The following is an 18182-nucleotide window of genomic DNA, read 5'->3' on the forward strand; positions in this document are numbered from 1 at the left end:
GAGCTTCAGTTAATGATCACATCAACCATCAGAATGGGGAAAAAATGTGATCTCAGTGATTTGGACAGTGGCATGACTGTTGATGCCAGTTGGGCTGGTTTGAGTATTTCTGTAACTGCTGATCTCCTGGGATTTTCATGCACAAGTCTCTAGAACAGGGGTCGGCAACCTATGGCACGCATGCCAGCATTGGCACACGGAGGGGTAATCACTGGCACGCCAGCAACAGTGAGAGAGGAGTAGACTATTTTATTTATATACATTCCGCACCTGCATTCCAATCTACATCTTGATGTAATCCTTCCTCATGATCACGCACAGTGTTTTCATGAGCTGAACGGTAGGCTAAACAAAAAGTTAAAATATGATGAGACTACAGTATACCCAACAGACTCATGCAGCGCGTGCAAGCCATTCGCGCATCACAAGCCGATAGCGCTTCGCTTTCGGTTAATCGCGCGAGTACACACGCCCGCTTTGCTTTGGTCAGGCTGCGCGGATGACAGCCTACATTCCGTGTTTCATTTGTTTCTTTTTACTTTCAAAACAACACGTTGTGTAAAAAGGAAAATGAGGTTCCCAACCCAGCATACAGGTACACACTCCCAAAACCATGGTCACACTCAAAATTACGTTAAACGATTAAAAGAGAAAACATAAACCCATATCGTTGGGTTAAAAAATCTGAGACTATTTAAAATATAAATTAAACCTGGAAATAAAGTTTTAGGATTTTGCTGGTGCGATTCACCAATTCACCGAAAAGGGTCGTCGGTACAGCCATTGACCAGAAAAATAAAAAATGGTATTCCATGTCAAAAAGGTTGCCAACCCCTGCTCTAGAATTTACTCAGAATAGTGCCAAAAACAAAAAACATCCAGTGAGTGGCAGTTCTGTGGACGGAAATACCTTGTCAACAGAGGTCAACAGAGAATGGTCAGACTGGTTCGAACTGACAAAGTCTACAGTAACTCCGATAATTGCTCTTTACAATTGTTGTGAGAAGAATATCATCTCAGAATGCTATTCTGAGATGTGGGTTGGCACTGTTTTGGCGGCACAAGGGGGACCTACACACTATTAGGCAGGTGGTTTTAATTCTGTGGTTGATTGGTGTATAACAGAAATGTTTTAGAAAAAATACATTCAAAATTTTTTATTATTTAAATGTTAATTAATTTCAATTTAATTCTAATTCATGTTTTTTTATTAGCAGAAAAATATCAAATGAAAGTGTTATTAGAGCGCAAAGTAAAAGTAAAACCATGTTAAAGGAATATTCCAGGTTCAATACAAGTTAAGCTCAACTGACAGCATTTGTGGCATAATGCTGATTACCACAAAATTAATTTCGACTCATCCCTCCTTTTCTTTAAAAAAAGCACAAATCTGGGTTACAGTGAGGCACTTACAATGGAAGTGAATGGGGACCAATTTATGGAGGTTTTAAAACCAGAAATGTGAAGCTTATAATTTTATAAAAGCACTTACATTAATTCTTCTGTTAAAACTCGTGTACTATTTGAGCTGTAAAGTTGCTTAAATTGGCATTTTTAAAGTCATTTTAAGGTTTTAGGTTTACATCATGATGGCAACAAAGTTGTAAAATTGGCTTTAACTTTACACAGAAATGATTAGAAAGCAATTTTATAACATTCATGTTTACATGTATATTGTTTATGTCTTGTAGCTATACTATTAAAAAAAAGAGAGTATTTTGATTTAAAAAAATTGGCCCCCAGTCACTTGCTTTGTAAGTGCCTCGCTGTTTTTTAAAGAAAAGGAGGGATGAGTCAAAATAATGTTTTGTGGTAATCAACATTACTGAACCCGGTATATTCCTTTAATGTTTTCCATAGACTAATTGATTTTCAATGATAATTTATTAACCTTTAAAGGCAGATCTACCGTAAGCTCTGAGGTTGTTTATTGATGGTATTGCTTCCATTGTAGCCATTAGTCTGCATTATTTCAACTTCATTGTTTAAAATATGTGTTTGATAGCAGAATTCCTTGTGAACAACTACATTACCCATGATCCAGCAGAGAAACCTTCACCAATCAGAGAACCGGGGCCAGCAGAGCCAGCGAAACAAGCCCAAGTGCGACTGTCCACTCCTACTGTAAATGACGCAACCTAGTCGTCTCCATTCACCCAAACTTATATATTTGTATATATCAGAATAGTTTCCAATAAACATAAAATAAATTGTTTATATACTTTTAATCAACCATTAAAATCAATAGTTTTTTATAATTCCATCATTTTATACTTGATAACGTCAGTCGCAACACTTCATGGGATTGTAGTACCTTGTAAAAGACGTATCTTGTATTTTTGTCTGATTTTCAAGAAGAATTTTGTTTCAAATCAAAGTTTGTAATGTTGTGATTCTCCTCAGATCTGGTTGGTTTGGATCATGGCTTAGATCTCTTTTATAAAGGATTTTATGAAAAGTCTATGGAAGGAATATATGGGAAGAATATTTCCGGAACCTAGACGTCTGAAAAAGTAGGCGTGCACTGTTGCACTCTTTAGGGGAGGGCAGTTATTCATGTGTTAAAACAAAATTCATTTTTGAGCTGCGCACCCATAGAAAGCTAGCAATGCTAATAATCATGCTAATAAAGTACTCTGAGTAATTTACATTTATGCATTTGGCAGACACTTTTATCCAAAGCAACTTATAGTGCCCTTATTACAGGGACAATCCCCCTGGAGCAACCTGGAGTTAAGTGCCTTGCTCAAGGACACAGTGGTGGTGGCTGTGGGGATCGAACCAGCAATCTGCTTACCAGTTCAGTGCTTTAGTCCACTATGCCACCACCACTCCAATTTGTTGTATAGATTTCCATTTGCAGGTCAGGAACTTGGATTTAATAGTTTAAAACAATCTTACTATCTAGCGTACAAATGTTTTCAGTTAGAGAAAAATGTCCTGAGATTTGAATGCGACTCAGTGGAGGATTCTCTTTTCTGAGACATCAAGCCCCCTGGCAGAACACAACTTTAATAACAGACAAAATTTGCTGATCAATGTTTTTTTAAATTTATTTTTATGATATTTAAAAAAATATTATTTTAAGTGATTCACCTCTGCTAAAGCGAAAAAAAACTTACACTTGCCTTGGTGAATCTCACGAAACCTGTGAAGAAATGTGAAGCTCATTTGACACACACACACACACGTTGGTGTGGCTATCCTTATGAGGACTCTCCATAGACATAATGATTTTTATACTGTATGAACTATAGATTCTATCCCCTAACCCTAACCCTACCCCTAAACCTAACCCTCACAAAAAACTTTCTACATTTTTACATTTTCAATAAAACATTGTTTAGTATGTTTTTTTTAAGTGATTTGAATTATGGGGACACTAGAAATGTCCTCATAAACCACATTTATAGCATAATACCCTTGTAATTACCAGTTTGTAACCTAAAAAAAAACCAACCGGCCTGACTTACACCCCCCCCCCAACCTTCCTGTCTGGTCTTCCCCACCTCTTGGGAACATGAGTAGGATGAGGGGATGGGAGAGGGAAAGAGAGTGGGGGATCCCGAGAGAGAGAGAGAGAGAGAGAGAGAAAAGAAAAAGAGAGTGAAAAAAAGAAAAAAAAATCTGGCTCCCGACTATGATGTCACCCGGTGCTAAGCCAGCTGGAACACCTCCGTCAGCGACGCCAGGCGTTGGCACTGTACTTGCTCAGCTGTCCCTTGGCCGCTGCCTCCTGGCAGTCATCAACAGGCTCCTCCACCTTCTGCCGGGCGGCAGTGGGCTCCTCCACCCCCTAGTGAATGGTAGTGGGCTCCTCTGCCCCCTGGCAGACCACATATCGGTAGCCCGCTGACGTACCGCTCCCGTAACACCAGATCGTGTATTCTCGGCGTCGCATTCTTGAGCCAGCATCGAGGTCTCCAGGACAGTGTGGTCCTCCTCCTTACCGGGTTTTGGCACCACTGTGGCAAAAGGGTCTCTTGCTTATAGGAAAGGAGGAGGCAGGAACCGGATGAGCAATCACAAAGACTTTTAACACAACACCAACACTGACACACACACAGCTTCGTGCGTCTCTATCTCTCTCGAACTGGCGTCTCCGGCTCCTCTTTATCCCTTTATCCCTTAGGGATTCAGTGCCAGGCATCTATCCTAACAGCCCGGCCCTGCCCTCCTCCTCGTCACACTGTGCTTGTGTGAGTGTATATTGCACCAACTTCAGTTATGACTCGCTGGTGATCGCATACAACAAATATCATTACACAGACAACTAAATATTATTCAGCTCTGTGTTACTGTCTGATGTGCAAGAAACTCAAGTATGCAGTTGTGTTATGTTTGTTGCATCAGACAAAATCATTTGTAAGTTAAACTTCCAGCTGCTTCATGCAGTCTAACTACACAATCAGCACACACAAGTGTAATGGACACTGCATGTGGCAGAGTCTCACAAAACCTGTCAAGAAAATGTCCGGGTCATGTTTCCCCCAAAATCAAAAAGAAAGAAGTAAAACATTTATTGTAAAGTAGTCATACATAATGGTAGTTTTTATTTTTACTATTACAGTAATAAGAATCTAATAAGAATCAGTATTGAGAAAAATTTGAATTACACAAAAACTCAAAAGTAAAATATCCAGATGCATTATAGTAATAAAAACATCCAAATGGTCTTAAAATAGGCTTCATTTTCTTTATGAACATTTTTATTTCTTACTTTTTTTCTTTTGATTTTGGGGTGAAATGTAACCTGAACATGTTTTCATGGGATTAAACTATGTGCTTTTCATATGTTTTACAAACATGACATTCACTTCTTAGGCAGAATATCAAGTCCCTAACTAAATTTGGTCAAAATACACTTTACATTATTGTTCCCTTTGTTAAGGTTTTATAAAGGGGATCATTTATTACTAATAAGTCATTTACAAATGCATTATAAATGAATGATATTCAGTTTTAACATGAATAAAAAGGGTGACTTTCATATAATCCTTGCCAAATAGTGAGCCATTTTACCTCACGCTATAAATAATAAATACACTTAATCATACAAATATTAAACAAAACATAAAATCACATAAAATTCATCACTTAATTTATCACAATGCAGAAAAAATATACATTATAATAGAAATTAAACTGAGATTAAAAGGAGGGACTTTACCTAAAGTCCTCTGCAAAAACACTGTTAAGGTCTTCGTGCTTATTCACAACATATAATAATAATGTACTTAAGTTTCTATTGTTGGCAACTCCATAATAAATGTTAGGTGCACACTTTACATTAAGGTACATTTTCATGGGTTACTAATTTTATATAAGTGTTACATTTACATATTTGGCAGATGCTTTTATCCAAAGTGACTTACAGTGCCCTTATTACAGGGACAATCCCCCTAGAGCAACCTGGAGTTAAGTGCCTTGCTCAAGGACACAATGGTGGTGGCTGTGGGGATTGAACCAACAACCTTCTGCTTACCAGTTCAGTGCTTTAGTCCACTATGCCACCACCACACCACAGTGTTATTATAAATGTTTCCTTTTTTTAAATTTATGTAATTATAACAATGCCATTATTCATGTCATTATTTATAAAACATTTGTAAATGAATTATTAGTCATTAATAAACCCCTTTATAAACCATTAACAAAGGGAACATAAATGTAGCATTGCTAGTTTTAATGGGGATCAGTGGCATAGCCAAGGGTGGGCCAGGGTGGGCCTGTACCCACCCAAATTAGACCCAGAATATTAGAGATTATTACTTGGCTTCAAATGTACTGTATATTTATAAAACAGTTTAAAAAATGCATAAATTCGGATTTCTGAAAGTGTGAAAGGATTTTTTGAATGCGCCGCTTCTCTAATGTTAAGATGAAAACTTTCCCATGGCCCATCCATTTTTATTGAGGCCCACCCAAAAGTAATTTCCTGCTACGCCCTTGATGGGGATGTGCTTTATTATGTGTTAATGCGAGTTTGTTTTGTTGGGTGACATTCACAATATTCTTAAACATAGACTAGTGTGATTGAGTACATATGTGTAACATGCAAGCGTTGCTGTGATTGATTGTCATGCTCCAGTAGCTGACATAAATGACACATGTGACAACAATTTTCTCCACACATTTTAAAGGCAAGCAAGATACATTCAGTACAGGGCTTGTTTCATGTTTTTTTTTTTTTTTCATTTCTTTTCTAGTTGCATGACAGTAAATTTTAACATATTCAGGCAGAATTACCACATGAGGGAGTGCACTAAATGTATATATACATTAGTTTAGATTAACTAATGATAGTCCTGTCTTGCTAATGATTATTCATATTAATAAAAAAAGATCAGTAATTTTGACGCCTCTCCATTCAAACATACTGTAGGTGAAACTTTGCCAAAAATGTCTCCATAACCAACTCTGGTACAATCCCTACACAATTGAGCATTATAAATACAAAGATATATTAGAACCACTCAGTGCTGTAGAGAGAGTACAAAATGGTGAACTTGCATTACAAGTAAAGGGATTTATGTCACCCCATTTAGAAGTGGCCCTTTTTTTCTGACCCAGGATCAGCTTGACCATTCAAACTTTACCTTTAAAAGTTCAAAGAAAAACAGCTGGTCTCAGATCAGTGCACCAGGACAACTTCTATTTCAAATCTGTCAAACATTTAGACCACAATAACTGTAGTTTGTCTCCATATAACTGATTTCATGTTCATGTGCATGTGCATGTGCATTCTCTCGAACAAATGGCATATGAACAGAGATAATAGAAAGAAAATCAAATAACATTTCCTGTTTGGACTGATAGACAGGTGGGTTGCAACCCCAAAATGGGCTGCAGGTCTGGTCTGATTTGGTCATGGACAGCAGGAAAAAAGCAATTGAAACGTACCATATAATTGACATTGTTTACCTTTTTAAAGGGATGGAAAAACGCTTCCCATATGTTTTGCTGTTGATGTCAAAGGATGTGTGTCCAATCAAACTCTGCAGATTTCAGTGTCTGATTTAAAGGAGATATTTATTTACATTTCTATGCTAATTTTGGTATTGTGTTGGGTCTTGACTTGATGTTCAAAGTGAAATCTGGGTCGTGAAACAAAAAGAGTTGAGAACCACTGGAAAGCACACCTGGAGGAATATTTGGAAAACCAAATATAGTTTAGCAATAAATATCTAAATATCAGTTTTCATAAATAAATTGATTCTTGCTGACTTTCTTTGCTCCAACTCAAACCTCAGAACCGATCTCTGTTCAATATAAAAAGTCAAATACTGACGGTACCTGCTTACTGTGCTGAACAAGGTTCATTTGCTTGTCTGTATGACACTGCACATTGATATAAAGCAATCTTTAAGGGAAATTGTTGGGAAATATTTATTTAATCTAGCCAATTCAATGTGCAGGAGTCTCTTCTACAGTATGTCTTTCTATCTGAAATCATGAGACGACATAAACACACACACTAAGAAGTGAAGTGGTCCACTTTTCATTGTCACGGACGCAGCATGTGTTTGTCATACACACAAAGCAATACTAACACAGTCCTCTGGTCATGTTAAACTATGACCCTTCATGACTGTATGTGAACTATGATTTTTTAAATATGACTTTGTCCACTTAGTGCAAAAGGATGCTGACCATCAAAGCCATGCCCCCATATACTATATAACGCCTTGCAAAATCATTCAGACCAACAGTTCTCTAATTATGCTGATGTACAAATCTTAACTTTAATTATAGTTTTATATTTTATTTTTAAGCACTCAAATGTAAAATTATTATATTAATGTGACAATGTTTTATGTAAAAAAAAAAAAAAAAAAAAAATGTATATTTAATGTCTCTACATATTAAGCTGGAATAAGAGAGTGTATTAACATAAAAAAATACACATTTCAGCTTTAAACATATTTTCTTCGGAGCCCCTTAGAGGACAAGGAGGGAATTAATTTTCGTTATTATTATTATATTATTTTGTACTCTCACAATACGTTTTGCATTCCCTTGCAAATTTTTTGGGTTCCCTCGCAATACATTTGTCGATCCCTTACGAAAATTAGCCAAGGTTTTACTACAGTAACCACAGTTAAACTATTGTATTTATACCATAGTAACAACAAAATTTACAGTGGTTTTACAATATTAGCTATAGTTTAACTATGGTATTGGTAGTAAAACCATAACTGCAAAATTTACCATGTTTACTACAGGGATCGTATTTTAACCATGATATTCGTGGTAAAAAAGTAGTAATATTTGTGGTCAAAACAGGAAAACCAAAACTGGTTATAAATATCATAATCATTCTGCCAAAAAAAAAAAAAAACAACAACAACAAAAAAAAAACAACATGGTTTGTTTTATTATAGTAACACCATGGTTAATTTGTGGAACATGTATCATGGTTTGTGAAACCATGGTTCTTTCCACAAAAGTGGTTACTTTTTTACTGTAGGTTTACTGCAGTGAAATGTCTAGGTTACGAATGTAATCTTGGTTCCCTGAAAGGAGGGAATGAGATGCTGAGAGTAGCTGATGCTACGGTAAACTCCTCCCAGGAGTAACAATCTCTGAAACCCTTTATAATCACGTCAATCTGGACTGGCAGATGGCACTTGGTGCATCATCGTGGGCATATAAACCGGAGCACAGGTCCATTTCATCAGGAGCCATCTCTTGGTCCCTTAACAGTTACATTCGTAAATGAGACGTTCCGTTTCAAGTCGGTCACTTCAACGCTGCCTCAGTAGCTGACACTATGGGAACTGTGTACCATAATGCTGTGCTACTGATTAACACCAAAGCAATGCCCACTAGTCAATAGGGTAGTGAAAAAGCATCAATTTAACCCCTCCTTCGTATTGATAAATAGGAAGGAAAGAGGGAGAACAAATAAACCATTTATGATAAAATAATATGAGAATGACACTAGCCATTCTAGGTGCTCAGAATACTCTGCTTCACACCACAGTGAGAAGGGAAGAGACAGAATGGTCATAGACCGGGAATGTAATACAATGGCACTAGCTGACGGGGTAGTGAAACACTGAAAATAAACTCCTCTTCGCAAACAAGAGAGAAGGCATGGTCATGAGGCTAATAATACAGGCTAATAATACAGGCAATGACACTAGCCAAGCAGAGTAGTGAAACACTGATTTATTAACCAACCTTCGCAGTCAAAATCTGGGAAAAGAGGGAGGAAACATCAAAGTTGTGGAACCAGACAAAAGCATTAGAGGAAGCCCAGCCTGCAGCTTGGCATTTGTCCTTTAAGAACACACTCTTAGCCCATGTCTAGGAGGTGGCCATGCTCCTGGTGGAATGAGCCTTAACAGCCATGGGACACTGTCTGCCTTGTGAATCATAAGCAAGCGCAATGGTGTCCACAACCCAGAGATGGCTAAACATTTTGAGCAGCCTTCAGAGCAGGCAAAGTTCTGTTATGACAGCCTGAACTGACTCATTCAGTCAATGAACATGCCTAATGCCCTCACATGACAGAACATGTGCAGCGTTGTCCGACACAAAGGGGGGAGGTGAGAGTGCTTGCAAGGTAACAACCTGAGCACTGAAGTAGGTGGCCAGCGCTTTGGGCATATAACCCTCTCAAGACTGGAGAAAGGGTTTTGATAAGCCCCATCCAAAATCTAAGCAAGAGTTAAGGTAAGCCTGGGTCCAAATATCCAAATGCTCTTGTAAAAAAGCAGAGCATTGTCTGCACAGGAAAACGCGCTGGGTTCTCACTCTGGTAGCGAGAAAAATGTTGCTATTTTTAGGCATATAGTCACCTCGTTGAGGGGTCTCTGGGCTGTAGTATGGTGTCGACTACTGGCTGCGACAACCCATGTGTGTCAAATGAGCCCCATTTAGGGGCCAAACATGAAGTTTCCATGAAGTTTCCATGAAGAGGATGCAAGGATGCCTCATGCCTGCGAGAGTAGATGCCCCCTCAAGGGAATTCCCATAGGGGAGAATCTACCAGCTCTACCAGCTCCAGGAACCAAAGGAGGTTGGGCCACTCCAGCGCAACACAGCGCTGCGTCACAAGGAGACATTAGCGACTGCGTCGCCACATATGTTGAGGCACATCTGGTGCCCAGTTGGCTTGAGACCCAAATGCTCCAAATGCGTCCGCAACATGTCCCTGTGCTTGCACACTTGTTCCTCTGATTGTGCTATAAGCAACCGATCGGCGAGGTAATTCAGCACAAGGATGCCGCTCGAGTGCCGCATTGACAAATTTTGGTAAATGTGCGGGAAGCTAGGGACTACTGTAATATGTTACAGAGCTGTTGTATGTTACAGGGGAGATGTCAAGCTCTCGTTCCCTGGTCACAACAGCCGGAAAAGCAAGAGGCCAATTCTTGACAAAATTTAGCCAGGATCGCTCCACAGACACTGGGACACCCATAGATCTGCCAATTTCCTGGGCAGAGATCTTGGAGCTCCAATTCATTGCACTGCTTGTTTAACAGGCACTGCAAAAGTGGCAGTGCCAGAGACCTGAACTCTCGCTTAATATGGAGAACGTCAAGTCATAAGCTGCTCGTGCAGCTCTGGAAAGAATGGCAATGGCGGTGAAACTCAAAAGCACGGCAACATGGTAAGCACCGTTCATCATACTTTTTTTTTTTGGAGGCTCAAGTGAGAAAATTCAAGCAACTTAGAGGCTGCTTTTTCCCATTTTCCAGCCCCCGGGAGGAAATTACGGTAAGTGCCTCACCTGAGCACTTACAGTACATGTCTCACTAATGAAAGTCCAATGACAAAATATTCCTGGCATCATCACCACCGCCAGATGTGATTAATCGCAATGCTTGCAGTAGCTGGCTGCAAATCACCATGGGCACATTGAACAGGCGAAGAGGTGGAGAACTGTCAACATGATCACACAGGAAATCGGCATGTTGTTTCCAGAAGGTCAAGTACACTATCGGCCACACTGTTCCGACTCACTGACAAGCGCCATCTCCTATCACACATATTTGCATATGCTCAAGCATGTTTACCTTCCCTTGTGACGCAACCTTAGATGAGTTGTGTCAGCAGTGTGGGAAGTCCGGTTGGAATCCCGCATTGAAACCAGGAAGTTATCGTGTTCAAGTAATCAGTGACGAGCGCGATTTGGAGGCTGTATTTTTTCCTCTAACATTACATTTTTACTCCACTGATGGTTAGGTTTAGGTTTGGGTTGGGGTTGGGGGTACAGTTTATAAAACATGCACTCCTTTTGGCTGTATTACAACCTGTAAAGCTTGCTTCACATCTCGCTTTTGGATTGGGATCCCAAGTTGAAACCAGGATGTGATCGCATTCACGTAATCGGTGACGAGTGTGATTTGGAGGTTGTATTTTTCCCTCTAACGTTACATTTTTACTCCACTGATGGTTAGGTTTAGTTTTGGGTTGGGGGTACAGTTTATAAAACATGCATTACTTCTGGCTGTATTATAGCCTGTAAAGCTCGCTTCACAACATGTTTTGGCACCCCTCTGTGGACATTACACCTGGAAAATTTTGCTCACACGTGCCCATACGCCCAACAAAACTTACCGATTTGGCCACTGGGGGCAGTGTTTGGAATTAAAAAAATATATATATTTTTTTAAAAATGCATTTCCAATTTCACTGTGAGATTAGTCTCAAAGAGGAGAGACACAAGGCTCAAGTATGTCAAGTATCATTTAAAACCAAACAAATGTCTTTCTGTGAAATGTTTTGCATGGAAAGTGTGCTTGTGCTATTCTTCTTTTCAAATAAATGCCACTTGCTATGCTATTTTGTCGCTCAAGTGTCTAAATACTTTTTGGGGAAACTTTATAACAATGTCACATTCAAATAATTTTACATAAAACTATTTCAGAGAACAAAATTTAATTTTCAAAGTAGGATTTTGTAGGGCTTTTTTTTTTAATTAAGTGAATTGTCTTTGGATCTGAATATGTTCGCAAGGCACCATACACATACTCGCAAACACCTCCCCTAACTGCAAGGATTCTTAAAGGGACAGGTGCACCATTGTAAACACAAGAAGAGATGGAAAGGAGAGAAACCGAGGAAGACTTGTGATGTGTCCAACCAGCCGTTTGCATTCGCTGCATGTTGTTCCTGTCACACGCTCAAGCTACCGTGAGAATAAAATGCAACAGATTGTAGACGGGATGTCCAGGTAAACAGGACGAGCAGCTCTCCTAAACATTTGGCTATGCCAAGTGGTTGTCATTCAGTCCGTCCAATGATATGCGGCATCCATTTTTCAAGTCGCTCAGGTGCAACACCAGCAATGGAGAGTTTGATTCAAAGTGTCACTGCGTGCACACGCACAAACACTGATCCATACCTCATTGAACACACACACTTAACCACTCATACACTGAAAACCTGGTGAAAAATAAAGAGCCAAAAGGAATTATGAAGATGTTTGACTTTGGCTATGTTCGGAGTAGTATTATAACATACTACTCATACTTTTTCTCTTAATATAAGGCTATATAAATATATGCAATGCGCTCGATTAGACCTTCCATTTCCAGTGTGATGAATAAACCAGAATTACAGTCGTGATTTTTAACATCTCTTTTATGACTCATGTGATCTGACTGCCAAATAAAAAAATAAAAAAATGGACAGATGTTAACTGGACGCCACTGAGATACAACATCATGAGGTCATATGACAACAATGTAGCATACTACTGCATGAAATGTTTATGCCAACTGTTTTACTGTTTTACACTATACAGTGTATACTTTGCAGTTTTCTAGTATTCTACTCCGAACATAGCCAGTTTCATTCACTTCCTTCTATAGTTTTACTTCCTGCAAAACTTCCTCATGGAAGACAAAAGCTTCAGTCTCTCTGAATAAGGAAATGTAAAGACAGCATGTTCTTAGTTCTTGTTTGCCACATTTCTTTGATGTTGCTGACAGCTGTTTGAGAGTTTTGTTTGTAGATATGTTGAGATATTTCAGTAGGGTTACAGAGAGCAGTGCAGTATGGAAGCATGTTGCAGAAGGCATGCAGGTGATGTAATATACGGGAGCGCCGAGAAGTGATGGCCAACGTCAATATTCTGTCTTTTCCCCCCTCGCTTTCTTTAGTTTTTCTGACAGCACAAGTTCTGGTCATATCTCACGCACGTGACTCTTTCTTGCAGTGAGGCTTGTTTCCCAGCAGAGCATCTATCTCACTCACAGTCTGAGGTGTCATTTGAGACAGAATCTGTTGAAAATCAAGGGATGGAAAGGAAAATAATGTTATTTGACAATGTGTGATTTTATGTGGGTACTAAGGGTAGCACTGACTAGTCAAGTAGCTGAATAGTTCTTCCACTAGTCAACACATGTCTCCACTCCATGGAAGATGCAGTTTTTTATTAACAAACTTTTCCTCATTTTCACTTAGAATGCAGTGATTGAAATCAGAGGTTGCGTTAAAGGGATAGTTCACCCAAAAATGAAAATTCTCTCATCATTTACTCACCCTCATGCCATCCCAGATGTGTATGACTTTCTTTCTTCTGCAGAACACAAATTATGATTTTTAGAAGAATATCTCAGCTCTTTTGGTCCATATAATGAAAGTTAAATTTTTGCGCTCCAAAAAGCACATAATGGCATCATAAAAGTAATCCATATGACTCCAGTAGTTAAATCCATATCTTCAGAAGTGATATTATAGATGTGGGTGAGAAACAGATCAATATTTAAGTCATTCTTTTTTTTCTGGAAATTCTTCTCCCAGCCCAGTAGGGGGCGGTAAGCCTGAAGAATGTGAATCACCAAAAACACAAGAAGAAGAATGTGAAAGTGATCTGTTTCTCACCCACACCTATTATTTAACTTCTGAAGACAGATTTTTGTATGAACTAAAAGAGTTGAGAAATTCTTCTAAAAATCTTCATTTGTGTTCAGCAGATGAAAGAAAGTCATCAGAGTAAATGATGCAAATTTTCATTTTTGGATGAACTGTTCCTTTAACAATACGCTATTTACTGAATTTTTAAAACATTGATGGATAATTCCATAACGTTGTCATTTTGACAGATAAAAAAACAAAAACAAGAATGAAAACTATTTTGGTTGAATGAAATATAATAACTTTCATTTTAACCATCATTACGTGTCTTCACTACGTGTGTGTGTGTGTGTGTGCAAGAGAGAGCACTCTCATCCAAGACTGTGAGAAAAAGGCGCCTTTAATGCAAAAATAATGCAAAAGCAAATAAGTCAAAGTTCCATCCAAAGGGAACACTAACCCCCTTAATGGCACTTCAAACGAAACACAATTATCCCACAGTGCAGCGTGATATTGTTATTTACTTGTTACAGTAAGTTGTTGTTATAGCAGAAAATGGCATAGCCTGCATTGATTTTACATTAAAATTCTGAAAGCAGTATTTTATTGCAAGAAATTACTGTTAAATCTTGTAAAATCCTGGCAGTTTTTCAGCACAAGCACTTGGTCACATGACAGCCAGTGCACCTCCGTGAGCAGCAGTAGGGTTTGGTGCGCTTCATCCTCATGCAGTTCTGCAAAGAGTTTCTGTTTGGTAGAGTGACATTTAGTTTTTAATTAAAGTTTGCAGCTTTAACTACAGGTTGTCACTAAGGTCTTCGGACATTTTTTTATTTTATGTTATTTTTATGTTGTTACATTTTACCCATATCATGTTAAGTTAGACAAGAGCTAGAGAACAAGATTGTGAGATTCTGAGACACTGATTCATTTTTGAAGCATCGGATTGGCAAGCATTGTAAACGTGAGATTTAATACAATTTTAAAATGTATTTATTTATTAATTAAATATTATTTATCAAATGGTTATTAAATGGAACTTTGACTGCCTCAAAGTATCTGAGGTCCCCCTACCCTGTGAACTCTGACACCACCCTAAGCGGGATGCGGACCTCAGGTTGGTAACCACTGATCTAGGCTAGCGACTCCAGTTGCACTTGTTCTACCCTGTTGAAAAAACTAGAATTGCTGGTCAACAGTATATGTTGTGTTTTGGATGCTGGCCCATAGTATGGGATGCTTCTTAACTAGCTTAACCAGCAAATCTTTCTTGGTCAACCAGTTTCACCAGTAAAACTGTGCTGGTGCACCACGGCATTGTTGGTCCACCAACTAAACCAACACCAGACTCTCGATGGATGTACTGTTACATCGTCTCCTACAGCGAAGAATTTAGGTGTTATATTTGATACCTATCTGTCCTATGAAAATCAAATTTCCAATTCTTGTAGAACAGCATTCCTCCAACTCAGAAATATTGCTAATTTACGACACATGCTCTCTGTTGCTGATGCTGAAAAACAAATACATGTGTTCATGACCTTAAGACTAGACTATTGTAATGCATTACTGGGAGGATGTCCTGCAAGTTCAATAAATAAACTTCAATTGGTTCAAAATGCAGCAGCCAGAGTGCTGACGAGAACCAAGAAATATGATCATATTAGCCCCATTTTATCATTGTTACATTGGCTACCTGTTTAAGTACTGTTAGCTCCGCAGTACTTAAGTGACCTTCTACCACGCTATATTCCATCACATTCAATACGATCGCAAAATTCTGGCCTGTTAATAGTTCAGTTTCATTTTCTGTTAAAGCAAAATTTTCTGTAAAGCTGCTTTGAAACGATTTGTGTTGTGAAAACACTATACAAATAAAAATGACTTGACCAAACCAGCATTAACCAGCATAAAGCAGTCTGGACCAGCATGGAAATGCATGATGGTCTAAGCGGGTCTTTTCAGCAGGGTATACATGGCATAGTAGGAACATTCCTCTGCCCACAAACTGTATTGCGACATAGAGTCATTAGTTTTGTAGCGGTCAAATATATTTGGGATTACAAGAAAGTGAAAATAATGTGAACTGTAGAAGCATTTCATGTTAACAAAGCACAATGTAAGTCAATCAAATTGGCAGTTTTGGCACGGCTGAAATCGGAGATGGATGCAAGACAGAGACAAAATTCTTTGTAAACCACTATGAAACTAAAGTCTGACAGAAACTACACTGTACGGCCAAAGGTTTGTGGACACCCCCTTTTAATTAACATGTTTGGGATGTTTGTTTTCATGGGGTCTTTAAAACAGCATTGGACTTGCCAGAAACAGCAAAGACTGCTGATGCTGCACACCATTGTGTGTTTCACATACTGTTCATGAGGGAAACACTGATCCACAGACTAGTTGAATACTTATCTTGACAACTAGTCAATTCGTAAAAAAAAAAGAAAAGAGTAGTTGTGCAAGAAAGAGTGTATGTGTGTGTGTGTGTGTGTGTTACCCGAAGGGCTCCAAGGTTCTCTAGAAGCTGGTCTGTATTGGAGACACCAAGAAGTACAGAACTGACTCCTTCACTACGTAAACACCATGCTGAGTGAGAAAATTTACATTCCATTCATATTAGACAACTGTTTATATTCATAAAGAAATAATACTTATTATTTAAAGAGGTTATTTCCTGAAAAATTTAGTTTCCTTGGATAAAATCATCGTTTACTCACCCTTTTGTTTCAAACCAGTTTGACTTTCTTTCTTCTGTGGAAAACAAAAGGAGATGTTAGGCAGAATGACAACCTCAGTCACCATTCACTTTCAATGACTGAAAAAATATGGAATGAAAGTGAATGGCGACTGAGACTAACATACTGCCTAACGTCTCCTTGCGTGTTCCACAGAAGAAAACAAAAAGCTATACTGGTTTGAAACAACATGGCTAAGTAAATGACAGAATTTCCATTTTGGGTCAACTATTTCTTTAACTCTAGCTTTCAGAACTTCCTTCCTAGTCAAAAACACTATTTAATAAAACAAACTTACAAAAATGACATAATATAACAATAAAGTGTGCCTGATTGTCTAACTTAAAGACACTCACCAATGGCAAGTTGAGCAGCAGTGCAGCCCAGCCTGTCTGCCACTAGGTGGAGCTCTTTGATTTTAGCGAGCTGTCTGCGGCCCTCTTCACTGTACACTCGCTCCTTCAGCCACTGATAACCCTGATAAGCACATTCACGTTATCCAATAAACTACAGATGGAGAGAACATCTATGGCTATTTACACTCTCTTCCCGACTCACTTTTATAGCTGCTCGTGAACAGTCCGGAACCCCATCACTATATTTGCCTGTGATCAGCCCACATGCGAGAGGAGACCACGTCATCGCTCCAACACCTGAAACAGAGAACATGTGACAGTCACAAGACTTGCAGTTTGATTTAATGTCTGTTCTAATTTGCAACAGCTCTCAAACCAAACTAATAAAATTACACAGTTAAGCACCTTTGCTACAACAAGAAATTAATTTGAAAATGCTGTCGATTCGCTTTTAGGGAAACAGAAAAGTTACAAAGTGGACTTTAAAATGTGATTTATTTATGTGTGCTGTTTCCCATATACAGTAAACTGAAGTTCAGTGTATGACAGCTTAGTATCACATGTAGTACCACATATTCATCACGGCATCACAGATCTTAACAAAATACTAAATACAGTAATGCTTCTTTGTCTGTTAATGATAATAACACTGATTCAATAGTGAAAAGTATCAGTAGATTGATCTAAAAATAGTTAATTGTAATTAAAAATGGACTATTTCACCCAATATTTGTGTGTGCTCTGTATTTTTGTACTGGCGTAGTAGAATATTTGCGTCATTAGCTTAGCAACATGCTAATGTTACACTCCATTGGAATCAGTTTTGAGTTGCATCTTGTGCCCTTCACATGAGGAGTGATATTTGTGTGGGGCGTGGAGTTTCCTCCTTTGAGGTTACATTTCGGTTTAAGTTTCACATCAATCCTGAATATTTCATGTGTGTGTTCGGTGCGAACAAGATAGAAAGGATTCCTATGGAGCTATTCACACAGAAAGTGAAAATTCACCATCGACAAAACGTTGTTTTTTTAATCTCAGAGTGTGTCCAATTTTTTTCTTCAGTGGGCAATGAAACCGCACGGATCAATAAGATATAAGCTTTGGGTCATGTGCGCTGAGCAGTTGCTATATACATATTAGCCCTCTTAAAGACGTTAACGCATTGAAAACTCTTTTTTCAACATAGTTGTTCACAAAAATATGTATACATTCAGTAAGCATTGACATTTTTGCCTTGTAAGATGTATAATTTATCCTGATCAATATTATT

The 18182-nt window shown here is 38.5% G+C and overlaps 1 protein-coding gene across 1 annotated transcript in view; it reads right to left on the reverse strand.

The window, feature by feature from the left end:
- Positions 1–5959: 5959 nt before the first annotated feature.
- The window catches only part of LOC127437276 (voltage-gated potassium channel subunit beta-3), a 55504-nt gene continuing 43281 nt past the window's right edge, over positions 5960–18182 (reverse strand). Inside the window, exons 11-14 of the mRNA XM_051692111.1 lie at positions 17115–17209; positions 16913–17033; positions 16319–16407; positions 5960–13239 (exon numbers count right to left, since the gene is read on the reverse strand). Of these exons, the coding sequence (XP_051548071.1) occupies positions 13150–13239; positions 16319–16407; positions 16913–17033; positions 17115–17209 (395 nt within the window). The 3' untranslated portion in view covers positions 5960–13149. The remainder of the gene's footprint in view (positions 13240–16318; positions 16408–16912; positions 17034–17114; positions 17210–18182) is intronic.

Source organism: Myxocyprinus asiaticus, chromosome 4 (assembly GCF_019703515.2).
Source record: "Myxocyprinus asiaticus isolate MX2 ecotype Aquarium Trade chromosome 4, UBuf_Myxa_2, whole genome shotgun sequence".
In the NCBI taxonomy this organism is placed as follows: domain Eukaryota; kingdom Metazoa; phylum Chordata; class Actinopteri; order Cypriniformes; family Catostomidae; genus Myxocyprinus; species Myxocyprinus asiaticus.